This window comes from Schistocerca nitens, chromosome 8, assembly GCF_023898315.1.
Source record: "Schistocerca nitens isolate TAMUIC-IGC-003100 chromosome 8, iqSchNite1.1, whole genome shotgun sequence".
Lineage (NCBI taxonomy): Eukaryota > Metazoa > Arthropoda > Insecta > Orthoptera > Acrididae > Schistocerca > Schistocerca nitens.
In genome coordinates this window covers 121,651,586-121,678,625 of record NC_064621.1, presented here as the reverse complement: position 1 = coordinate 121,678,625, position 27,040 = coordinate 121,651,586, and the positions used below count along the sequence as shown (strand labels likewise).

At 39.2% G+C, this 27,040-nt stretch overlaps 2 protein-coding genes across 2 annotated transcripts in view; one reads left to right on the top strand and one right to left on the bottom strand.

The window, feature by feature from the left end:
* The first annotated feature begins 6,744 nt into the window (after positions 1-6,744).
* LOC126198910 (uncharacterized) lies at positions 6,745-13,047 on the top strand. The gene is made up of 3 exons (XM_049935539.1): positions 6,745-6,880; positions 7,794-9,558; positions 11,926-13,047. Exons 2-3 carry the CDS (start codon positions 9,374-9,376, stop codon positions 12,728-12,730), a joined length of 990 nt encoding a protein of 329 aa, XP_049791496.1. The 5' UTR covers positions 6,745-6,880; positions 7,794-9,373; the 3' UTR covers positions 12,731-13,047.
* A 2,416-nt stretch (positions 13,048-15,463) lies between these two features.
* Positions 15,464-27,040, bottom strand: part of LOC126198623 (46 kDa FK506-binding nuclear protein) — a 66,710-nt gene continuing 55,133 nt past the window's right edge. The window contains exons 5-9 of the mRNA XM_049935078.1: positions 26,246-26,386; positions 24,347-24,513; positions 23,827-24,024; positions 19,840-20,018; positions 15,464-15,848 (exon numbers count right to left, since the gene is read on the bottom strand). Coding sequence (XP_049791035.1) covers positions 15,767-15,848; positions 19,840-20,018; positions 23,827-24,024; positions 24,347-24,513; positions 26,246-26,386 — 767 coding nt within the window. The 3' untranslated portion in view covers positions 15,464-15,766. The remainder of the gene's footprint in view (positions 15,849-19,839; positions 20,019-23,826; positions 24,025-24,346; positions 24,514-26,245; positions 26,387-27,040) is intronic.

Here is a 27,040-nt window from a genome sequence, read left to right as displayed (position 1 = left end):
TAACTGGCGATTATATCTCTCTAATATTTAGGCCTATACCACGTTCTGAAAAGTATACAATTTCAAAGTTTTTGTGTGATATGTCGGATGCTATTTGTGATGCCTTAAATGCTAATTTAAAAGCTAATGCTTTCACTCTTGCACCCCAAACACTGCAAAATATTAAACTTTTTCTGTCCCAAATTTTGGAGCTATGCTTCATGCAAGTGCACCAAGAGATGCTGTAATATAGTTGATTTCCTTTTCTAACAGTTACACTCAGTCTGAAATAATACTGCCACCAGAAACTGTGTTACTTTCTTTCTCAAATCTGCTGGACAAGTGTTTAAAGGACATTGAACTTTCCAGTACTAGAATCTGGTTATCTGAATATACTGACATACAAATTTTTATCCGAGCATATACCTCATTAGCAAAACCTTTATGTACGGAAGTCGCACATCCTACCACTGTAGCATAATAAGTCATACACAGAATAATGTGTTTGAGAGAGATCCTTAATGCAGAGTATCATCAAAACTCAACAGTGGAAAATCCAGGATGGAATAGTCACAATATTATGAAATAGATAGATTGCTACTCACCATATAGTAGAGATACTGAGTTGCAAACGCATCTCTCGCATACATGACCACTGGCTCAGGCTGCCAAGGCCAGACTCTCACATCAGCAGCCAGAGACAGTTGTCATATGTGTGAGAGTTGTGTTTGAGTGAATGTGGGTGTGTGTATGTTGTCTAATTCAGAAGAAGGCCTATTGGCTGAAAGCTTACGTGTCTTTTTGCTGTGCCTGTCTGTGACTCAGCCTCTCCACTATATGGTCAATAGCATTCTATCCATTTCATAATACTGTATCACTGAAACTGGTGTCCGCCCCCGGTAGCTGAGTGGTCAGCGCGACAGACTGTCAATCCTAAGGGCCCGGGTTCGATTCCCGGCTGGGTCGGAGATTTTCCCCGCTCAGGGACTCGGTGTTGTGTCGTCCTAATCATCATCATTTCATCCCCATCAACGCGCAAGTCGCCGAAGTGGCATCAAATCGAAAGACTTGCACCAGGCGAGCGGTCTACGGGGGGCCCTCGTCACACGCCATTATTATTATTTTTTACTGAAACTGGTATAAATATGTAAAACATCAAATACAACATGTTACCTTCAAATGACACTAATTGGTGATGGGAGGAGGAAAGTGATACCACAAAGTTAAAGTGTTTTTAACTTTTGTGGAATGGCATTTTCCCCCTTCATCTCATATATTCATAAAACTCATGTGGTAATTCCAATAACTGGAGACAGGGCATACAGTATTCACAAAGTTCTTTTCAAGACAGATGTAGCTCACTTACATGCATTTGGCATCTTTTTAATGGCAAACACTGCATTGCAGCACTCGTCTCCAAGCACAGAGGCACTGTAGTATCCATCCCACCCTTCAATGTTAAAATTTAACCTACTTCATACCTGGAACCTAGCCTCCTTGACCCCATGATAAACTGACAAAGGAGATCGGACACACTGTGACCAGGCCATCGGCCGATCAGTGCTACTGGGAACACAGCATTGGACAAAGTCTGCATTGTTTCCGGGAGACCACAATAAGCCTTCTTTAACTGTGTAACATCATCTGCACTGACAAAGTGTTAAACTTGACTGTCAGTTTCACTAAATCATTGGATTGTTTTCACAAATCATTCGATTGTTTTTGTAATTCTTATAATATTTTTTGTTGTGTTGCTGATTGCTTTTACAATTGCAGTGTTAATTCTCCATTGCTTTAAAATTTTGTAACAATGGTGTAATTGTATCAGTTGGCTGCTCACTTAAAAGGTGACAGTTATGAACTATCCGAAGGAAAAAAAATGGAAAAAAGGGGAAAAAATGTAAATTAGTTAAAAACTATGGCATGCACACACTTTATTCCACATTTAAACATCATTATAGATATTTGGATTTAGTTATGACTTGTTCGATATGCCTGCCATCATTGGCGATGATGTGTCTCAGATGAATAATGAAATTCTGCATGACACACTGAAGTAGAGCACTTGCCCGTGAAAGGCAAAGGTCCCGAGTTCAAGTCTCGGTCCTGCACACAGTTTTAATCTGCCAGGAAGTTTCATATCAGCACACACTCCGCTGCAGAGTGAAAATCTCATTGTGGAAACATCCCCCAGGCTGGGGCTAAGCCATGTCTCCGCAATATCCTTTCTTTCAGGAGTGCTAGTTCTGCAAGGTTCGCAGGAGAGCTTCTGTAAAGTTTGGAAGGTAGGAGACAAGATACTGGCAGAAGTAAAGCTGTCAGGATGGGGCATGAGTCGGGCTTGGGTAGCTCTGATGGTAGAGCACTTGCCCGCGAAAGGCAAAGGTCCTGAGTTCGAGTCTCAGTCCGGCACACAGTTTTAATCTGCCAGGAAGTTACATTAGGCCTGTTAGTAACTACAAGGCCGAACTATTTCCATTGTGTGTGGGCTTTCAAACTAGTTACGTAAGACAGTTTTCGGAAAACATGTTCAAAAGAGCTTCGCAAGACTTTGTGTCTGTACCTGCTGCAGTAAATCCACAGACAACCCTGGCTATACTCAGTAGGTTAAAGTCACCTACAACTATTACTGCATGATCCAGGTATTTCTGCACTACTGAATGTAGACTTTCTGTCAATGAATTGAAAACCATCACAGCAGAATCAGGTGGCCAGTAAAAACATCCTCTAGACCTGTTGTACACAACCAGATAACTTCACTGTCACAATTCCGTAAAATACATTAAAAAACAAGATTAGAAAAAGCTGCTTCAGTTTTAGATCATATGTATGAATCTAAATTGTACAGTAGCATCATCTTCTACTGTCTGTGCAGACAGATAAGGTGCTAAGAGACAAGTGATACAAAAGAAGTCACAGCCGAGATGGTGCCCCACAGGTAAGTGGGCACTCTCCAGCTCACGGACGAGTGGGAACAGTCTGCTCCAGATGTCCCACAAATAGAATGGCATAGGATGGGATCATGCAGGTGCCACTTGCTGTACCACAGATTTGTTTTGTAGGTGATGCTTTCAAAGGAGAAGTAAAAGTAGGTGAGGATACAGTTGCTCATGGTGACTTTCTCTGCTTCTCCTGATCGTTACTGTGGTAACACTTTTTTGACACCAAGCCTATCAAATCAGACTAAATCCAAAAGCAACACTGAATCCTGCCTGACTCAGTTCACTCTTCCATCCAACTGCGATCCACCCCCACTTCCACCTAATCATCCCGTTAACTTTCCAGAATTTCCTAACATCTATCTTTGCTTTATATCCATCAACATGGGAACCCACCTTACATATGCAAAAAGAACCACAATCCACCACTTAAACTGATCCCAACCTTATAATCCTGCCTGCTCTCACAGACCAACACCTTCATTTGATGTCCTAATCGTTACTGAGAATGCCACTTCTCTCTACACTAACATCCCTAATGCCTGTGGCCTTGCTGCTATTGAATGCTATCTTTTCCAGTGATTGACTTACACCAAACTTACGACCTCCTTCCTGTTCACTATTACAAACTACACCCTCGACCCAACTAGCCACCTTCCTCGATGTTGACCTCCACCTCAAGTATTAGTACTTCCGACCACATCAAACCTACTGACCACCAACACTACCTCCACATCAACGGCTGCCACCCATTCCACACCAAGAAGTCACTTCCATACAGGCTGGTGACCCATGGTCGTCAGATCTATAGTGATGAGCAAATATCCCAGTGTTCCCACCGAGATCTTCACAGACTGAAATACCCTCCAAATTCAGTCCAGAAATACATCTCCCATGCCTTTTATCTCCAGTGAGCTACCACCTCCCTCATATTCACTGTCTGGCCACAAAGGAGCACTCCTCTTGTGACCCAATACAACACAGGACTGGAGCAACTGAATCACTCTCTCTGCCAGTGTATCGACTACCTCTCATCGTACCCTGAAATGAGGAATATTCTCCCCACCCCTCGCAGTGGTATTCTGCCATCCAACGATGCTACGCAACATTCTTGTCCATCTCTTGCCACATGATTCATCTCTCAGCAACAGACCTGGATGCAAAACCGACAACCACCTATTTCAGTCCTGTCAGAGGCATCACCTACCCCATCAAGGCAGGGCTACATGCAGTGGCAGCCATGTGGTCTACAAACTAAGCTGCAACCACTGTGCTCTTTCTACATGGGTGTGACAACTAATAAGATGTCTGTCTCTATGAATGCCCGCCACCAAACTTTGACCAAGAAACAACTGGACCACCCAGTTGCTGAACTTGCTACCCAATACGATGTGCTTAACTTTAAATACTACTTCACAGCCTGCACTATCTGGATTCTTCCTTACCAACACCAGGTTTTCTGAATTGTGCGGGTGGGTACTCTCCCTATGAACACAGCCTTCGTTCCTGTAATCACATGTCCTCAACATTCCCTAATCTCTGTCCACCACCTACCACCTTCCCTGGTCTGTCTTCACCACTACACACACTTTCTACCCTGTCAACCATCCTACTGGTCTTTTCCTCTTCTCTACTCTCATCTCCCTCCACCAGCACAGCCTCCTGACAATGCATGTAGCAGCCCTACCCTGTCCACACAATATCCTTACATGCTCCCACAGGCAGCACTGCACCTTCCCCCATCCCTAACCTGCTGTTCCTACCCCTCTCCTGTCCCTATGCCACGTCCTTATCCTCACCACCCACCCCAGCACATTACTGCTCACGTCAGACAGCTGCAGTCAGGCTCAGTGCCATATTTTAACACTCTTTTTCATTGTGCCTGTCTGTGACTCAACATTTCTTCTATTTGGTGAGTACCAATCTATGCTTCCCACTCGTTCAATGATAGTAATCAGTGTTTGAAAATACAATTGGTTGGATTAAAAATCTACTACGCGGCAGCAGGGGAAAACACACACAAAGGTTACCGGAATATGCAAGCTTTCAGAGCCAGTGGCTCCTTTTTCTGGCAAAAGAGCTGAAGGGGAAGGAAAAGGAGTGAAGGAAAAGTACTGGTAAGGTTTAAGAAATGGGGAGAGTTATGGCAAGTTGCACACAGGTGGAGGGGGTGGAGAAGAAAAATAGACAGGCCAGAAAATAAAATATGTAGAAAACTAAAGGAGAGGGAAGGAAGGAATTGTTACTGAAAGGAAAAGTTGAGACCAAAGAAATTATCATAAATTAATGTCAGAACTGATGGCATACTGTAATGCCAGTTCCCACCTGCACAATTTTCAGAAACTGGTGTGAGGGTGAGGAATCAAGAAAGCAAATGTGGTGAAACAGGCATCGAGGTCATGACCCATGTTGTAGAGCATGCTCTGCAACATGATATTTTGTGTTGTCAGTATATACACTCTGCCTATGCCCATTCATCAAAACTGATGAATGTAAAAGGATGAAGGGTGTTTACATAACAGCCGACACACGACATGTCATTTCACAGGTGGCCTTTGACAGTATATGTTTCACCAGTTACAGGGCTGGTATAGGTCGTGATACAAGGGTGCATAGAGCGAATCTTACAGCGGGGACAGTTGAAGGGGTAGGCGCCATGGGTAGGTAAATGGGTGCAGAAGGAGCGTAGGGTCTGACCGGGATATTGTTGAGATTGGGGGGAGAGGTGATAAAAAGCTATTTAGATCCAGCACGCAAAATGTCAGCCAGAATGGACCTTTCGGGGCACAATTTTGGGAAGTCATAGCTGTATCAAATTAGCTCATTAATACATTCAAGACTAGGATAGTATTGAGTGACAAAGTGTATTCCTAAGTTGTCTTTTGGAAGGATCACCAGTACAAGGATTGGACATGATGGTCCAGGAAATCTGTTTTTGAACTAGGCTGGTAGGGTAATTGTGTCCAGTTAAGAATGAAGTTAGAATAGTGGTGAATTGGTGTAAACTGTCTGAATCTGGACAAATACATTTGCCTCGAATGCCAAGGGTATATGGGAGGGAACATCTGATGTAGAAAAGATGGCAACTGTCAAAATGTAAGGACTGTTGCTTGTTAGTAGGTTTAATGTGGACAGAAGTGTGTAGTTGACCCTCAGTGAGGATGAGGTCAACACCATGGAAAGTGGCATGGCATTATGAATAGCATCATGTTGAAATTTAGGTATTACTAATTTAGATATTCCAAAAATTTTAACAGGTCAACCTCTCCATGACTATCTGGCAAAGACGTCATCAATGTATCTAAATCAAACCAGGCGTGAAGGCTAATGGACCCCAGGAGAGCCCCTCCAAGTGACTCATGAAAAGTTTGGTACTGGAACAAGACATTCTGTTTCTCATGTCCAAACCCCAGATCTATTTGTATGTCTGCCATTCTAAGGTAAAGTAGTTGTTCATAAGTATAAAGTTGATTAAGGTGAGCAAGAAGGTCGTTGTAGGTTTGGAGTCAGGTGGGTTGTGATTGAGGTAATGTTTAGCAGCAGTCAGACTATGTACATGGGGGAATATTGGTATAGAGGGGTGGTATCCAGGGGGGTGAAACTCATATAGGGATTTCCGGTAACACGACGTTGGTTTGGTCCCAGGCCACTTGGAGCGCTGCAAGTTTAGCAATTTATAGTCTCGTGTTCCTATTGGATGACGTAGTCTTCCATAATTGTTTTGGTATCGTAGCAACGTGATAGTGCTTTTTCGTTTAAATTGCAGTGTAAGTATGTTGCTATTATTCTGCTTAATTTTTGGATGCATTCGTAATATTTGATGGTGTGATGATTCAGTATTTACTTTTTTACTTTTGTTTCATATAGAACACGAGGTTGTATCATCACATTACGTTCTGTGGACTCCTGTATATTTGTTCCTGCAAAGAAATACAGTTTCCGTTGCTCAGTTTACTTAAAGAGTAAGTATATTTCTTATTTCTGTTCATATTTCCTCGTATTTCATAGAGAATCCCATGCTAGCAGCTTTTGACATAGTTGGTATTCAACTTTCCGAATCCTGTAATGGAATATAATTCTGGCTTTGATTCATCTTCCTTTTTGCCACGAAGTACTCTTAGTGACATAATAAGTACCATTTATTGTGCCGTTTACTACATACCAAATATTGGACGTGTTACAATTGATTCATAATGCCTCGAGTGTGTTCTATTTCCCGTTTTCAACAGTAAATATTCTGTACAGTACATAACACTCTATCCAGGTTAAAAGTGTTTGTTGCTGTTGTATCGACAAAGGTTGTGTTCTCACATAATAAGACATTTGTTTGGAAGTGACACAAAGCAGGTCCTTCAAGAAGTTGGACATTTACACGTATTATTGTGGCAATATCCAATGCAGTAGAAATCTTCTCGCACTTTAATGCTCAACACATTGTAATACAGATTTACAGCTGTAACTGTTACTGATAATGTACAGTTGAATTTGGTATCTACCATGGTATCTAGATGCTGAAATATACTGAAATGGTACAATAAGCAGTGTTTCTACTGCCTGATAGCACTGTTTAACGAAGTAGTGTCGAATATAGAACAATTACTCCCACGCAGTTATATATAGAGTGATGTGCATATCCGTAGTAGAAATGAGAATTTGTTTCGTTTTTTCACTATTTTGTAGCAATACCACATCAGATTACAAGCCATGATAACAGTTATCAATACTTCAGTACAGGATAGCTGCATTTAGACATAAGCTAATATGATTTTTGATAGTGAAATTAATTTCACATTGAGTTTTCTTTAACATTAATCAATGTAAACCATACCTGATCTTTTTTCCCGTTCCTAATTTTTGGTTTGAATAACATTTCAGACACATGAGGATGGATCATACAGGAAGAGAAGAATCCAGTTTGAGATTGAAATTGAAATACTCGTGCAAGTTTCCCAGATGCAGGAGTAGTTATTATGTAAAAACAAATTCCAAACACAAGAAGAAACATTTCTATAAATTTCCAGCTGCATCAAAAAGTGAGACTTTAAAGAAGTGGAAATTGATCTGTAATATAGATGAAGGTGTCAACTGTAGTTATTATTATGTGTGTGAGGATCATTTTAATGAAGCAGATTTTGTGAACTTTACTAGACACAGGCTAAATCCTGGTGTTATACCAAAGCACATGGAATTGGTGTTGTATCACCCTCCCCCCACCCTTCTGTGTTACACTGGTGGTGGTGGCGGTTTCACCACATCGGGTGCAAATATAAGTGTGCACGAGACAGGTCACAATGCAAAATCAACAGTAATACAACGAAGCAGTCCCCCTTTACAGAGCACAGATGATGGTGAGTACAGCTTTTTATCCTCACCTGTTTATGATGTTGAAAGTAGTCCAGGTGTAATAGGATCTGACGTTTCTAAACGTGATTAACTCCAAGAAAACAAAATGTATAAACTGCATAGAATTACAGTTTCCAGAGTGTGTAAATTGAAAAAACAGCTACAGAATGAGAGGAATAAATTGAAAATTCTAAAAGAGTTGTATGATGACAGGAAATTTCAGTTAATTGAAGAAGCGTTGAATGATGTGACTAAAACTTTTATTAATAGTCAGTTAAGAAATGCCAATATGCAGCCCACAGCAGTACGGTGGTCTATACAAGATAAGGCATTTGCTTAATCTATTTATAAGCGTAGGACCCGGTTTTACAGATATTTGGCCACATACTTCTCCCTTCCATCTGTCAGGCTGCCCAAGGGAGTGCTTTCCCACATACCATTTGATACAGGACTTAATCCAGCTTTATTACACTTTTTAGCATGGGAAGTAAGTAATATGCATGAAAATGACAAGTATTGTGCTCTACTTTGTGATGCAATATCTCTGGATGATGGTATGTACTATGATGCACACAAACAGCTAATCTATGGGTATCAGGACTTGGGTCATTTAGGACGTTCACCTGTAGCTGCTAGTCAAGCATTGGTTTTTATGCTGAAAGGCATTCACAGAACTTGGAAACAAGTTCTAGCATATTACTTTACCGCAACCACTTTCCACTACACCCATTTGAAATCACTCATTGTTCACATCATAAGTGAACTACAGAATATTGGGTTCTAAGTGGTTTGTACTGTATGTGACCAGAATGCAACAAACCAAAAAGCCCTTAAGCAACTGCGTGAAGCAAATTTGTTGAAGCCCAGTATATTTCATTTTGTCGTCAATAATCAACCAATTGTTACCATTTATGATGTACCACATCTGCTCAAAAACACTAGAAATGCTTTGATAGATAATAAAATTCAATTTGAACCTCACAAAGCAGCAAAGTTTGAGTACATCAGTACAGTGTTCTTTTTGGATTAAAAAAAAAAAAAAAAAAAAACGGTTCAAAACTCTACCCAAATTAAAAGCACAACACTTTAACTTTTCTGATTCCCATGTCAAAATGAAGGTAAAAGTTGCTGCTGCACAAATGAGCCATACTGTTGCAGCTGCAATTGAAACATATGTTTCTACTCACACGTTACCATCTGAAGCTATACACACAGCTGAGTTTGTGGAAAAGGTAGATAAACTCTTTGATTCACTCAACAGTAATGAGCAATATCCCAGGGATGGAAAACAATTTAGGTGTGTTTCAAATAACTTCCGGGAATTCAGCCAGGTAACACTTTCAGCGACCGCCGATATTTCGGCGGGAGAACACCCCGCCATTTTCAAGGCAAACTGCAACGGACAGGCGGCGTGCATGCAAATTTAATACCTCGGTTCTGCGACAGAAGCAGGAAAGATAACACACACACTGAACACTAGTGCCACCAAAGATGACCAAAGTCAGAGCTATCGATAGTGAGACTATGAATTCACAGGTGAGGCAGCACTGACTCTGTTCCTCTGTTTTTTGACAAGGGAGAGAGCCGGATTCCAAACAGAGTTTAAACAGAAACCTCCATCCCTGTTAACGAGGTTGCTCGCTAGTTTAATCTCAACTGCCTCCTTAATGACACTGTCCCAATAGCTGGACGTGCATGCCAATATCTCGGTGTTATTATATAACATGGGGTGACCAGTATCCAAGCAATGTTCGGCAATAGCAGATCTATTTGGCTGCTGTAATCGTGTGTGCCGTTTATGCTCAGTACATCTGTCCTCCACGGTCCTGATAGTTTGACCAATATATGCCATACCGCAGCTACAGGGAATACGATACACACCTGCCTTACGCAATCCAAGATCATCCTTAACGGAACTCAAAAGTGCTCTAATTTTAGATGGAGGTCGGAAAACACATTTCACATCGTATTTCCGTAAAATACGACCGATCTTATTGGACGTGTTTCCTACGTAAGGCAAGAAGGCAGTAGACTTAGGTGTTGACTCAGAATTATCATCAATCACCCGATGTACAGTTGGTCGATAGCGCAACGCACGTTCAATCTGTCTATCACTATACCCATTTTGACGGAATGTAACTTCAAGATGGGACAGCTCAGCTGGCAAAGTCTCAGCGTCAGAAACGACATGTGCCCTGTGTACCAAGGTACGAAGTACCCCTTCACGCTGAGCCGAATGGTGACAACTATTAGCTTGTAAGTACAAATCGGTGTGAGTACGTTTCCTGTAGACTGCATGTCCCAATGATCCATCATCCTTCCTCCTAACCAACACGTCGAGAAAGGGAAGGCAACCATTCTCTTCCACCTCCATCGTAAAACGAATGTTCGGGTGGATCGAGTTCAGATGTTCTAGAAAGACATTCAAATTTTCCCTACCGTGAGGCCAAACAACGAAGGTATCGTCAACGTATCTAAAGAAACAGGCGGGGAAAAAATTTGAATGTCTTTCTAGAACATCTGAACTCGATCCACCCGAACATTCGTTTTACGATGGAGGTGGAAGAGAATGGTTGCCTTCCCTTTCTCGACGTGTTGGTTAGGAGGAAGGATGATGGATCATTGGGACATGCAGTCTACAGGAAACGTACTCACACCGATTTGTACTTACAAGCTAATAGTTGTCACCATTCGGCTCAGCGTGAAGGGGTACTTCGTACCTTGGTACACAGGGCACATGTCGTTTCTGACGCTGAGACTTTGCCAGCTGAGCTGTCCCATCTTGAAGTTACATTCCGTCAAAATGGGTATAGTGATAGACAGATTGAACGTGCGTTGCGCTATCGACCAACTGTACATCGGGTGATTGATGATAATTCTGAGTCAACACCTAAGTCTACTGCCTTCTTGCCTTACGTAGGAAACACGTCCAATAAGATCGGTCGTATTTTACGGAAATACGATGTGAAATGTGTTTTCCGACCTCCATCTAAAATTAGAGCACTTTTGAGTTCCGTTAAGGATGATCTTGGATTGCGTAAGGCAGGTGTGTATCGTATTCCCTGTAGCTGCGGTATGGCATATATTGGTCAAACTATCAGGACCGTGGAGGACAGATGTACTGAGCATAAACGGCACACACGATTACAGCAGCCAAATAGATCTGCTATTGCCGAACATTGCTTGGATACTGGTCACCCCATGTTATATAATAACACCGAGATATTGGCATGCACGTCCAGCTATTGGGACAGTGTCATTAAGGAGGCAGTTGAGATTAAACTAGCGAGCAACCTCGTTAACAGGGATGGAGGTTTCTGTTTAAACTCTGTTTGGAATCCGGCTCTCTCCCTTGTCAAAAAACAGAGGAACAGAGTCAGTGCTGCCTCACCTGTGAATTCATAGTCTCACTATCGATAGCTCTGACTTTGGTCATCTTTGGTGGCACTAGTGTTCAGTGTGTGTGTTATCTTTCCTGCTTCTGTCGCAGAACCGAGGTATTAAATTTGCATGCACGCCGCCTGTCCGTTGCAGTTTGCCTTGAAAATGGCGGGGTGTTCTCCCGCCGAAATATCGGCGGTCGCTGAAAGTGTTACCTGGCTGAATTCCCGGAAGTTATTTGAAAGTTGTATACGCCAGGAGAAACTCAGGTCTCACAATTTAGGTGTGCTTTATCAGAAAATTCGCCACATTTAGAAATGTGGTATAGCATATTGAGGGAAATAGGCAGCTGGCAAATAATAGATTTAAAAACGGGAAGAAACAAGACTAATATGTTTAGCTTCATGAAAGGTTGGCAGATTACATTACAGTCTATTATTTTCTTGTGGAAGACCTTGAAAGTGGTTGGCTTTAAGTACTTAAATTTAAAGGTGTTCAATCAAGATGCTTTAGAAAATTTCTTTTGTTGTATAAGACAACATGGTATTGCTAATACAAACCCAACTTGTTTTCAGTTTGTACAAGCTCTGAAGACTTGTGTTGTCAATCATATGACTTTGCCTTTCAAAGCCATGAGTGTAAGTAACTGTGAAAATGATGATTACACTCCCTTGAGCAGTTTGTGTCACTTTTTGGCAGCTAGTGGTAGTAGTGAACATTTAAGTGAATGTGAGATGAATGGCACTGATACACCTGAGCAAATTTATTCTTACTCAGATGGTATCATCGAGTCTGTAGAAGATCAACAATCCTTAGCCTATGTAGCAGGCTATGTGCTAAAAGCCATAGATGTGCCAGATGATTGTGAAACATGTAATACCAGTCTCGACACTTCTGTTGTGACTGAAAATCATTTGAAATATGCAAGTGAAAGAGTCATGATTTTCCTAAGGGCACTCCATGATCAGCTGTATGAGTATCTAAATAGTCATGGTCACACAACAAGACTACATGATAATTTAAAAAAACATTTGTTCTGTCTCATACAACAATTTGTAATAAACATGACATTGAAGAGAGACTTCTGAAGACAAGTATTCCATTTATAATATACAAGTATGTGAAAGAAAAGAAATTTACAAACAAGAGGAAATTGTGTATGCAACTACTTAAAAAGAAGTTCAAATCATGTTAAAAGACTTTGTATTTCAGTGTTTATTATGTGTACAATGAGAGTAAGCTCCCTATACATATACAAATGTGTTAAAAGCAGAGAATTACATGTTCTTGTATCAAAATCATGCCTTTGATTTGTTATGACAAAATCTGGTAATTCAGCAGGAACATAACTTAACACTTTCTAGATGTGATGATTGGACTCTAAAAGTATAATGAATAATGTGCTGTCAAGGGGAATGTGTGTTAATTTTCAGTAGTGTACCAAACAAAGTTTTCAAAGAGGAAGTAAATAAATAAAAATGTTAAAAATAAATGTTGTTCCAGCGTCTTCTTTCATTATTTAAACACTGTGTGTGTTGCCAAAATAACAGCCAAGTTGGGGAAAAAAGAAAAAAAAAGTTATGTTTTGCAGTTCATTTTCTTTGTATGTCTCATTGGCAAAAACATTTTGGCTACATTCATGGAGTGTCTACCTGCTCTGTTCCCAATTTGTTTTTCAGTTGATGTAAAGTAGTATTTTCTGTGTTTCATAAATTTATTTGAACTGTGCAGAAGTTCAATTTCAGATGACCGAATATCCATAAATAACAACAGAAAAAAGAATAAATCGGATTTTGTAGACTTTACAGTAGATCCTTGGTTTGTAGCACAGATTTTTTTGTAAATGACCTCTTGGTTATCCTTTAGCTGTGTAGTTAGTTATTTGTGTAACCTACTATTCCACTTTCGATCGTGCGAGTGGACATAATGTGCTTCAGGATATGTGGAAACATAAAAATCACTTACATAGTTTATTTCCTCATGATAATGGCCACACGGCCAAAATGGCAATATTGAGTTTTACAAAAAAATTTCACAGTCAAAAGGTGACGTAATTTACGAAAATTTTCACAATGTAAACTGCAACTACGAGTAGTTAATGTTTGTTTTTGATTGAGATTTCTTTTATATATTACTTTGCAACATCTCAAAAACCTTTATTACTGCACTATGCGGCCCACATTCAAAGATTAAATGAAAAATATTGTCATCTAATTCGCGTATTTAGAAATAAACATAAGAGATTTTCGCGCCATATTTTTTCGTGTTGAAGTTCACAGCCAGGCCACAAGTAGCGCTGGTGTCATTCTGTGTTTCCGTATAATAACGTGGTCTTTGCACTTCTACTATATTGGTGTTCTGTGGTGGTATCAATGGTGACAAGGAGACGTGTAGTGGGAATGGGCTGACACCAATTTCATACGATCTAGGAAATGTTTGGTGTCTTGAATACAGAAGGGACTTTTGCCTATGTGGTAACATTATGAAAATTCAAAGGATCCCTGAATAAAACAGGAGATCTCGTAGGAAATTACAGAATCTCTTAAAACAGCATAAGATTTATCAAAATATACATAAATGTATTCGTATCTATTTACATGTTGTTTAGAAATATAAATTTTGTACCCTTTGTACTCTCAAACATTGAGAATTGTGCAAAAGCATCACCAATTCTGTCGTACAATCTTTTCATAATCCCAGCCTATGGGGAAGGTTTGACAACTATCTAAATGATGCCTTGGTTGAGAAGTGACATCCAAGAACAGTAACTCTTCTCCTGGATCCCATTCACTAAGTGGAACTGTGGGCCAGCCTCTGTCACCTCCTGTCATCCAACTTCCCTGGGCATGTGGCATACATTTTCATCAATGTGATGAAACAGATTGTGTCAGTCAATCTAACATACTTAAATACAGTAATGAAAAACTTTTTCAAAGCAAAGAAAACGTTGTCCTATGTGTATGAACAGTTCCTACTATGTAAATTAAATCAGCATATTTGTTGGTCTGTGTCTGTGATAAAATGTACTAAGTGTTATGTGAGTTCAGGAACAAAAGGAATGAATAGATGTAATGTTGTGCCTTGTTGAATGGCATTGTCAAATTCATGGTCGAAAATAGTGCCAATGCCATTCAAAGAAGTTGTGTAACCCCACAATTTATTATTACCATCACAGTTTCCCAATCTCAGAGATATGTTCTACAATGTATTTTCATCTGGAGTTTCTTTTTATGGTAAATGCTAGTGTGCCTCATTACTGTCTTGTACTCTTCCACTGTAGCTGTCTTAGTAAATGGATGAAAAAAGGTTGTCACACACTGCCGATTTGGATTATCCGAATTACAATAATAAATTTATTCAATTCATTTGTATTGCTTAATTTACTCCTTGTCCTCATCAAACAACTTTTAATGTTTCTCAGCAAATACTCATTACGGGTCCGTCCTAAAACAGTGAATCAATGGACTGGCTGCCGATGTCACAACCATAAGTGTTTACAGCATGTTCCAGAAAACGAACCTGTCTCAATTCTATTGCACGATACTGAAGCCCAATGCTGATTTATAAGTGTCTTTATTATAATCATCTTCCCACAGTCATACCTCAGGCAACGGCCTTACCACAGTGAATACACCGGTTCCCGTAAGATCACTGAATTTAAGCGCTGTCGGCACTTGGATGGGTGACTCTCCAGGCCGCCATGTGCTGTTGCCGTTTTTCAGGGTGCACTCAGCCCCGTGATGCCAATAGAGGAGCTACTGTAGGTTACTATGAAACTTGTGACAGGGTGGAGTGTGTCAAAATGATACAAATTGCACAAATTTTATTAAAAAAATTTATTCTGTGTTCAATGATCATGACAAAATATTTACAACACAGCACCTTCGCATGCACGACAAATCTTGCACCACAACTCTCATTTGAGCCATAAACAATACTACTGGAATATGTTCAACCAAATACCATATACAAAACTGTATTGATACATAGGTTTCCCAGTGGCAGAAAGTCAAGTCAATTATAATGAAGCATTCAAGGTGAACTAAAACCCAGCATCATTACTTTAAAATCCAAGAACTGTCTTTTGCAGTTACAATGTCCCGCCGACATTCACCACAGTAAGGTTAATTTACATTTCTCAATTCCACTTCAAATACTAAAGCACTGTTCGGTGGAATAACTGGCGGTGAACCTTTGGCACCATACCTGAAAAAATCCAGCAGTTTTATTAGAAGTTGAATTTATGCCAGTAATACTTATTAAAGTCTAAGTTTCCTTTATTTGCAATGAGAAAACATGAATATTAGTAATTTGAGTTCCAAACCATAAAAGATGCTTCAAGCTGGATCCGTACAGCAGATTTCTCAGCTTATAACCAAACATGTGGTGGTCTAACAACTTCAGACTTTGTTCTACAAACAGCCTTATGGCAACACAATGACCACCTTACACAGTAACTGTTTTACACTTGTCTCCAGCCACAGTTCAGAAACAATGATTTTGATGTAAGAAATGAAGAACGTGGAAGTCCGCCAAAAAAGTTCGAAGGTGCCGAATTGCAAGCAATATTAGACGAAGATGATACTTTGAGTCAGAAGCAAATGGCAGCAATGCTAAATGTTGCACAACAAACAATTTCTGACCATTTGAAAGCTATGGGAAAGATCCAAAAGTGTGGAAAATGGGTGCCACATAAATTGAATGACAGACAGATGGAAAACCGAAAAAAATTTGTCAAATTTTGCTTCAAGGACATGAAAGAAAATCAATTTTTCATCGAATTGTTACTGGCGATGAAATTTGAATTTAGTTTAAGAATCCTAAACAGGAAAAATCATGGGTTAATCCAGGACAACCATCAACATCGACTGCAAAACCAGATCGATTCGGCAAGAAGACAATGCTCTGTGTTTGGTGGGATCAGAAAGGTGTGGTGTATCATGAGCTTCTAAAACCCAGTGAAACTGAATACTAATCGCTACAGACAACAAATGATCAATTTGAACTATGCATTGATCGAAAAAAGACCAGAATGGGCCAAAAGACACGGCGAAGTAATTTTTTTACACGACAATACACCTGCACACAAAGCGAAACTGGTTCAGGATACAATAAAACACTTGGCTGGGAGCTGCTAGCCCACCCACCGTATTCACCAGACTTGGCCCCTCCCGACTACCATTTGTTTTCATCAATGGGACACGCATTGGCTGAGGAACACTTCGATTCCTACGAAGAAGTCGAAAATTAGGTGTCTGATTGGTTTGCTTCAAAAGACGAACATTTCTATTGGCGTGGTGTCCACAAATTGCTAGAAAGGTGGTCAAAATGTATAGAAAGCAATGGTCAGTACTTTGAATAAAATTTTTTTACTTTTCAATTCAAAATTAGTGTTTCATTTTCACAAAAAAACGCTCATTTCATACCGGTACACCTGGTAAATTTTGCATGAAACTCAAGAACACCTTTATGGAGACACATCAAATTATGCACTAAGCCTATAGTGATGAGTGCTTAAGCTGTACTCGGTGTTACGAATGGTCCACACAGTTACAAAATGGCAGACAGAAGTTAAAGATGACCCTAGTTCAGGATGCCCTTTGACATTTACCAATGACAGTCACATCAGGAATGTTAAGGAAATTGTGTGTGCCAATCAAAGAAATTGCAGATGGATGTAACATTTCTGTTGCATCATGTCATGAATTCTTTACACATCATCTTGGAATACGTCATGTTGCTGCCAAGTTCATTCCATGGCTCATGAGTCAAGCCTAGAAAAACCTTTGCCTCACAATCTGTGAAGAGCTTTTGGATTGCACAAATGAGAACGAGGTGTTCTTTAAGAGAATCATAACTAGTGGTGGTGATGCTGATACCAACATTCAAGCTTCACAATGGGTTGGAAAAGGTTCTCCAAGATCAAAAAATGCTCGTTGGGTCAAGTCAGAAGGAAATAGGCTGAAATGGGCAAGACAATTCATGGGTCTTGTATTGCAATAACACACCCTCACATTCATGCAAGTTGGTGTGCGACGACTGCACAAAAAATGGAATCACTGTGCTGCCTCATCCTAAGTACTCTCCAGACCTCGCCTCTATAGACTTTAATTTTCAAAGTTGAAAAGACTATTGAAAGGATGAAGATTTGCAATGATATACTATATAAAAAATTCGCAGATGGCACTTCCTGCCATATAATAAGAGGCCTACCAAGACTGCTTCTGGGGCTATGTCGCACATGTAACACTGTTCATGTCAAACTGACATATAGCAACACTGTATGAGGTTACGTGTTCACAAAATTGTTTTTGGAACATATTGCTGGTAGTTGCCATTTAAGGAATAGTTTTAAAAGTTCGTCACACATAAAACTGCACAAACACCTAACATTTCGTTGCAAAGCCATTAAAAAAACAATGCTGTATACATATGGAAGTAAAACATACGAACCATTCACCAATCCACGAGGTGAGACACACAACCATGCGAGTATGAACTGTAGAAGGGTTAATAATGGCGCGATGTAAAACTGAACTTAACCATGTGGTCCTTACACCCTTCAATTCCTCACACAGTTTGACAATGTATAGATAATGAGACATTACTTCATATTACAGTAATAATGCTATCGAAAGTATTGCACAAGATTCACGAATCGAACTAACAAAACTGAATTATAATAAAGGTGAAAACAAGGAACCCCTCCAGTGCAGGGTCGCAAAAGGCATTCGACACCCCCAAATGTTTATCCTGCAACCACAATATTGGATGCTAATGATTTAGTCAATGAGTAACACACAAAGCAGAGCAATGGCAACAACTTACAAAGCAAGCATTGCATTGTATCTACAACAAAATTTGCCAAAGTTGGCATTTCATGAGAAAGGAACCCATGGAAGTTCAGAGTACAAAAGAAGTGGCATATGAAATATCATTTCTGCAAGATGATTCAGTGGAATGTGTGGCGCCGTACACACTACTGGTGGACAATTTTACATGAGGAGTACAATGACGATATGTGCTTAACAAGTGAAAATGATACGATAACAGCTGTCAGGCCACATAGTTCATCATCCTTTTTGTACCTGGAGTCGCAAATCCTCTCTTCAGTGAAAAGTAATAAAAGGCATTCACTGTCCAAGGAAAGGGCACTGAACACATGGAAGATCATCTACAGCATAGTAGAAAACAATTATGAGGACAAAGTACATTTTTTACAAAACCTGGTGTTTGCATGTTTCAAAGATGCTCAATAGATTTTACAGGATATGCACGATAGTTATCTACTATGTTATGCATATAGAATTATGTGCATCGCAGATTACAGGTATTTTAAGGGAAGCAGCAGATGGTTGCATAGCTTCAAACAGTGCTGCAGAATTGGAAGACTTAACATAATAAAATTACAAAGCGTTATCTTGACAATGCACAGCAAACTGCAAAATTGGCCCAAAAATTCATAGATGAGATAAACATATCCCATTGTTCACTAAGTAATTTGTTTTCAACACCGACCAATCAGGATTCGAAGAGGAAATGCACATGAAAGGATCCTGGAAATTCGCAGTTTCAAGAGTTGTATTGAGATCAACTAACATCAATGGTGTAACCGTTTGTATACGACTATGCCAACTGTTAATCAGGATGGTAAATTGACTGCGAAGTTACTTATTTTACTGTATTGGAGGTTCTCTGCCCCTGCGATTCTTTCTTGTGTGAGAGATCTTGCAAGGACAGCAGGGAATATTTACATCACAGCAAGCAGAATGGGAAAAATGCGTGTAACAGAACTACAGCTGTAGTATGAGCACTACTCTTAGCCAACAGTTGGTCAAAATAACTTCTCTGTCTAGATTTCTGGTCTGCGTATAAAAATCAATTTTGAGCAAACTATCCCTCATGAAAAGTGTGTGACATTGCAATCCCTATCACCTGGAACAACTGGACAAATTCAACATCTGGATATTTTCATTATTATATCAATATTTGTTGAATGTTCTCTCTCAATTTACTGCTAAAATTTCTCAGATCAGTCATTTCAAACACAAATTTTAGGTGATACCTTCATTAAAATAAATACAAAGCAATAAATTACATTTACTTAACTGAATTAAAAAAATAACGTCAGCTTTTGTTTAAAAATATGAAATAGCTTATATAAAAAATACTGTAAGTAGCTATTAAAAGTACATACGCCATATGAGGGGGAATAATAAGTTTTCTCTTTCCTCCAACTTTCATTCCTGTAACTCCAATGTCCCATCCTTTTATTACTTCACCTTTTCCTAACCTAAATTTGAATCCAGGCCCTTGTACGGTTTCATCAAACTTCTTGTTATTTTGCTTCAAACGACCTGTGTAATACACAGTAACCTGTAACACAAAATATTCATTTCCTGAAGTACAGAACATGAACCTTGTAAAATAATCATTACCTAATCCTAAATTTCTGTTAAATAATGGTAAGTTTAAAACTAAAGACAGTCTTGGACACAGCAACACACATTCTATCTGACAGCCATAAAGCCATTTGGAAGATGATCCCAGTTCTCCCAGTCTGCTTGTAAAGAAGGTTTTCAATGATTTCATACCCACCCAATGTGTGTGTCAACTGCACAACATCCACATAAAAAATTACATAGTTCTCCTATCAATTATATTTGTGTAATTTATCAACACATCTTGTGCTAGAAAACTTTACCAGCATTCATGTCACATATGCAAATTTAAAGAATGTGTGTGGTCTTCAACTGGATTAATGCAGAATTCAGGCCTTTAGAGTAGCACAGATAAGCAGCTCCAAGCTGTCTGTGCCTGTGGCTACCAATTTTTGTGCAAACACAGACAGACATTGTGTGTTCTACCTGCTGCAGCAGACTGCTAGTAAGGGACACTTTCACACAACAGAAAGACAAGGTACAACACCAGCCATGAAGATAGATAGTGAAGGATGCACCACAATCAGTTCTATTTCTACAGGACTTAAATATCCTCTCAAGGAGTAAACACATTTGTACTTTTAATAGGAACATCATCAATCCATTTTAACTGCAGTACATCCAAACTTTTCACACTAAAATTCTCCAAACTATGGGTTTAAGGACCACCTGTCTACCTCAACACAACAAAAGGCACACTTTAACGTGTTTCAGCGTAAATGATTAGTTTTGGCTAAAACAGCACAAGAAATTATTTTTGAATAAAGGTAGTGGGCTAAATGTGAATTAAGTGGTAGAATTAGTTGTCTATTTTACGGCAAATCATATCCAAATGAACAACTTTATGAAATGAGAAAGCTTATTACATTGATCACTAAAAGTGAAACAACCCCCAGGGTGAGCTTCACATAAGATTATGTATGGCGCTTTCAGTCAATAAAATGGCTAAACATATGAGAAACACTAAGTTATTCTGACAGACAGAAAGAGGCCAGTAATCTGTATATATACGTTTATGCTCTACAAACCACTGTTAAGTGCATGGCAGATGATGTATCCCATTCACAAATGAAGCATGGGAAGAGTGATTTCGAAGTGCCCCTGGGCAGGCTGTAATTAAGCTTATCTTCTCCTCACACTCCCTACATGAATGATAAATGGTGGTGGTGGTGGTGGTGGTGGTGGTGGTGGTGGTGGGGGGGGTTTGTAGCATATCCACAGATCCTCATTTAAAGCTCGTTCTTGAAACTTGACAAGAAGGCTTTCTCGGGATACTTTACGTCTGCGTTCATGAACCTACCACTTCAATTTCTTCAGCATCTCTGTAAATCTCTCATGGGCCAAACAAACCTGTGACCATTCGCACTGGCCTTCTCTGTACATATTCAATTTGCCGTTTAGTCCTATTTGGTATGGGTCCCACATGCTTGAGCAATATTTTAGAATGAGTCACAGAAGTGATTTGTAAGCAATCTCCTTTTTAGACTGATTGGTATTCCCCAGTACTCTACCAATGAACCAAAGTCTACCACCTGCTTTACCACAACTGAGCCTATGTGATCATACCATTTCATATCCCTACAAATGTCACACCCAAGTATTTGTGTGAGTTGGCCAATTACAACTGTGACTGATATTACAGTCATATGATATCAAATTTGTTTTCTCAACACTTGAAGCACATTGCCAATCTTTGCACTACTTTAAAATCTTATCAAGGTCTGACTGAATATTTAAACAATACTTCATTATAGATAACTGCATCATCCACAAAAAGTCTTAAGACACTATGATTATTGTCCGCAAGGCCATTAATATACAACATCAACAAGGGAACCAATACATTTCCCTTGGACACACCAGCAGTTACTTCTACATCTGACAACGAAACTCCAAGAAAACGTGCTGTGTCCTTCATATCAAAAAATTCTAAAGTCAGTCATTAATTCTGTTTTTGAACACTTTCACTGCCATGGGCATGTGTATGTTACTGTAAAAGTAAGATGATTGGTAAATCCTAAAATTAAGTGGTGAAACCTAAGACTTACAATCACAGTGTGGTGAAAGTCCGAAATTTATTATTATATGCATAGATTTCGAACTTTTACCATGAGACGTTGATAAATCTTAGGATGTACCCATACCAACTGGTAAAACCATATTCATTAAAAAATCAGCTTGGCAATTCATTGAAATAACCTGTATATATTGTAAATTTACGTAATTTAAACATTATTGCATTCCAATGAGATAATGAGCAATATTCCATATCAGTGAAAATTTTAGTAAGAATGTTACCTTGTGAATGTTAATTTTTGTTATAACAAGGCTGACTACTGTGGCATTTCAAATAACATTTGTTAACTGTCATCAGATCAAGTATCTCTGGTGCTTCCTCACCTGATGCAACTGCACCTTCTACCTATGTTCCTTCTATTCCAGTGCTTGATTCACTGGCATCAATTCCTTGGCTGTCATTTTCAATTTCCAGCAAGTCCGTGGAAGTGGCGTTTTAGCATTGTTTCCAAGTATTCTTCAGTGTTTATATTTTTTATTAAATCATGTGGAACAACTGAGGTCGCAATGCCCATTTTCAATGGAACCCCAAACATGGATTCATATGGTGAACATCTAATCCCTTCATGATAAGCCATTTTTCATTGCTTGCACAAACCTCAGCCCTTCAGACCATTTTGAAGTTTAATTTGTTTCCATCCAAGTTGATAACATATTTTCAATATCTTTATTTGCTCTTCCGATTGATCCCCGAGACTGACTGTGCCTCTGATTCCCATGGACTATTTCTGTATCACTCAACATCCCACATAAACTTTGAATGACTTCGTTACAAAACTCTCCAGCATTATCAGAATGAAGGATACTTGGGGGGCACCAAAGATCGTAAAAATGTCCAAAAGATGATATGCTACTTCATCAGCCCTTTTCGAAGTTAGTGCGCGGATGATAACAAATGTTGTCGAATGATCTTGGTATGCAAGTATGAACTTTGACTTACTGTCTGGGTTGGCTTTCATGTCGATATTTGGCATCATGAATTCATTTCACTATGTACGATAGATTTCACTACAACGCCCCTTTTCAATGGTTCACATAATCTCAAATAAGGAACGATTGATTCAAGTCACGTTCTTGTACTTACGATCCTCCTTCCACAATCCTCCAATCATCTGTGTTCGGCCCCCATGGCCTATAGAAATGTGGGTTTCGTGTACTACGTCAAACAGTTCATCAAAACAAATGTAATAAAGAATTTCTTCTTTCCCAGCAGACATAGGTGTTACGAGTTTCTCTCCACCTCCACTGTTGAGAACATCATATTTCAAATGTCCATAGTGAACAGATTTTTTTTTATTGGAAATGATTTTTGCATTTTTCAGTTCATTTAACAGAAAATTATATTGCTCAGCAGTTACATAAAAATTATTGTCCTCTTTCTTAATCACTGATTCACTTAAAAGATGGTAAAATCTGTTCCGCATAACTTCACTCATTCTGATGCCAAGCTGCAGAAGAAACATCACTAAAACGAGTCACAAAGATGACCGCATACAGGACTTGATTCCTTCTGAAAATAAACGACGTGGTTAGGTATTCACTTAATGCCGAATTAATGGTCCTTCCTGAATTTTCTTATTCTGTATTTGCAATTCCATACACATTCACTATTGAGAAAATATACCCCTCAAGAAAAATATAAAAACATAACTGAAATGTCAACATACAAATCTTCCGGGCTTTGCAACTTGACCAGAGCCAATTACGGTATCTTCTACAGCCACTCCACCTTCCAGGATTTTCTTCTGTGGTGTATGAGCAGGTGAACCAGTTTGAGCTTGCTTTGGAGTTTGCCCACTTTTGTCTCCAGGAGTTTCACCACCTTTCTTCTTATTTTTCTTTGCTGATTGTGTTTCTGGAGTGCCCTGTTAAAAAGTCATATGCCTGTTAGTATTACATGAACTATAATATTTGTTTATTTTAAATGTTCCTCAACAATAAATATAAATGCTAATGCTAAATAGCAAGTTGCTCTTTAACCTGCCTAATATTTATTTCTAACAATTTAAGCAAATAAAAAATTTAAATCATACATATTTCACTTCTACGACCAACAAATTGGCGAACCTATTTCAGTCAATTTTCACATTTTCCCCTTGCCTCTTATGGAACATACAAATTTTTTTTTTTACAGCACAAAAAAACCACACTACAATTATTAAAAACTCAACCAGCACAAACACTCACGTTTGCCTGAACTATTGGAGTGTTGGGAGTTACAGCATCAGGACCTTTACCCTTTTTCTTTTTCATTTCATTTGGAGTATTCACTTGTTTATTCTGTTTTTGCGCACTCTGCTGTTTCTCTTTGTTCTTTCCTTGAAGTTGCTGTTTCTGAGGAGTTTCTTCTTCAACTAAAAGACAATTTTAATCAAATTTGTGAAGCATCAAACATGAACAATCTTATGATAAAGGCTGAAATGTTATCCAAAAAAGCTGTACTGTTAGTGACTGTATTAATTTATTATCTCACAAAATCACTGTATCAATTCTTATAAGAGGCCAATTCAGAAATTAGCAGCAAACTATCAATACTGAATGCAGTTAACATGTCAGGCATTTGAAACTACTGGGAAGTGAAGCTGCATGTTTTGAGAAGGTTCTGGCATATATGCCAACAACAGGTGGTATGACAAGCTGATTGGGAAAGGCAGTTTGAACAAAGTGGCTGCGTTCATAGCTGTGCGCATCATATAACAATGAGCAGCAATATGATTTTTGAGGTCAGATGGTGTAAAATCTTGACAAATCCATACAGGGGTGTTGGAAAGATGGAGATAACTGCATTAGTGGGAGAAGAGTGTAAGAATGGGTAAATGCCTTTAAAAGTGGACGTAAGTCCGCCACAGATGACCAAAGCTTTGGTTGTCGCAGCACGGCCGTTACTGATGAGAATGTGGGACATATTGACACCATTATTCATGAGAACTGGCAAATTTCTTTAGAAATTTTAGCCTAGGAACTGAGTACCAATGGCAGATCTGCTCTTACTGTTATTAGTGAGGTTCTCAAGTACCGTTTTGTTTGTGTGCCCAATGCATGCATAGGATGATTGCTGGTGAACAAAAGATGACATGTTCATGCTGCCACATGATTTCTTGCACAATATAATGCTGAAGGATACAACTTTCTGACCCGTATTGTCACAGGAGATGAAACCTGGGTCCATCACTATGAACCAGGAAGCTAAAGAATGTCTTCAGAATGGCAACATCTCCAGCCCTCTGCCAGAAAGGTCCTTTTCACCCTCTTCTGGGATATGAACAGGCTGATTTTGGGCCACTATTGGCAAAGGGGCAAAAAAGTGAACAGTGCCAAGTACAGCACCATGTTGCAGAATGAGCTAAAGCTAGCAATATGGAGCCATCACAATAGAGGCGCTCTTACCCTTCACGACAATGCATGCCCCCACACCATGGCTGCAACTCTGTCATTTGGAGAGACTTCAGGCTGTATTGCATTCCCCATACAGCCCTGATCTCGCTCCTTCAGATTACTAAATGTTTGGGCTCCTGAAGGACGCTCTCAGAGGACAACAATTGTAAACTTATGATGAGGTTAAAAAAGTGGTGCACTCATTGCATTGGGCACAACCAAAAACCTTTTATTCGAATGGAATAGGAACGTCGGTGCAATTGTATGAGAAGTGTATCGAAAAGGGGGTAGTTATGTTGAAAAATGACACCTTGTCCATATGTGTGATATATATGCTTCACAAAAAGTAGTTTGCTGATACTTTTTGAATCATTCTCACATTTTAAAGATTGACTGTCTAGAGTTTCTTATTTGACACAAAGTTGTTATCGCACTGAATAAGTAAGATACTTGCCACATTCCAGCATTCACTACTTATGACTAATGTTAAGTTCACAGTTTGTTTTATTAACAACAACCTGGGTTTGGTGAACTTTGTTTTATGGTCATTGGGCCATAGCCCAAAGTATATTTTTCTGTCTAATGCATTGTCTACCACTACTGGAGACATCACTGGAAGTTAGGCAAAGAAATACACCTACACCACAGTCTAATGCTCATAAAAATCACCAAGGCTGTGACAGCCCACACTTCATGAGCAACCTGACTTACCTTCGTCTGAGTCATCTTCTTCCTCTTCCCCATCATCGTCATCATCTTCATCCTCTTCACCACTTTCTACTTCCATTTCCTCATCACTGTCTCCCAAGCTTTCGAGATCACTGTCATCATCGTCATCACCATCGTCTTCATCTAAAACGAGACAATCTACTGTTTATCAATGCAAAACACTCAAAAATGCCTTCATATAATGCAACATTAGCATCTCAATGCCAAAAGGAAAATCCAAAATAGAAAGTAAAAAATACAAGCTAATTGAGACCAAAGTTCTGAGTAGAGACAATATGCAATCACCTGTCACTGACAATATTTTTCCTGAAACAGAAATTAGACATACTATTCATTCCTTCCAGCATACATATCACACTTCAATTTCATATAAACTAGACTCTCGCTAATTCGGCCATTCCTGGCACACATGGGTGCCAGATTAGCACAAGTGCCAAATTATTGAGTGTCTGTGAAATTTATTTTGAAAACATACAGGATATAGTGTACTGTATTTCATCAAACCAAAGTATACACTTTTAAAACAGGATACACTTTACTAAATGCAAAAATACATTAATTTTCAAAGAAAACTTAGTCCCTGAGTGTCCACTGTACACAATTATACGGTCTTATCACTCAATATGAAACATGTCCCTAATTTTGAACTGTCGCAATGATGATACGCGATGGTGGCATGCTTTATCACGCAACCACTTTACAAGCATTACATCGGTACTGCATAATGTACTCCAGGAAGACCTCGGCAGCTTCAGCACCAGCAGTGTGAGAAATCTT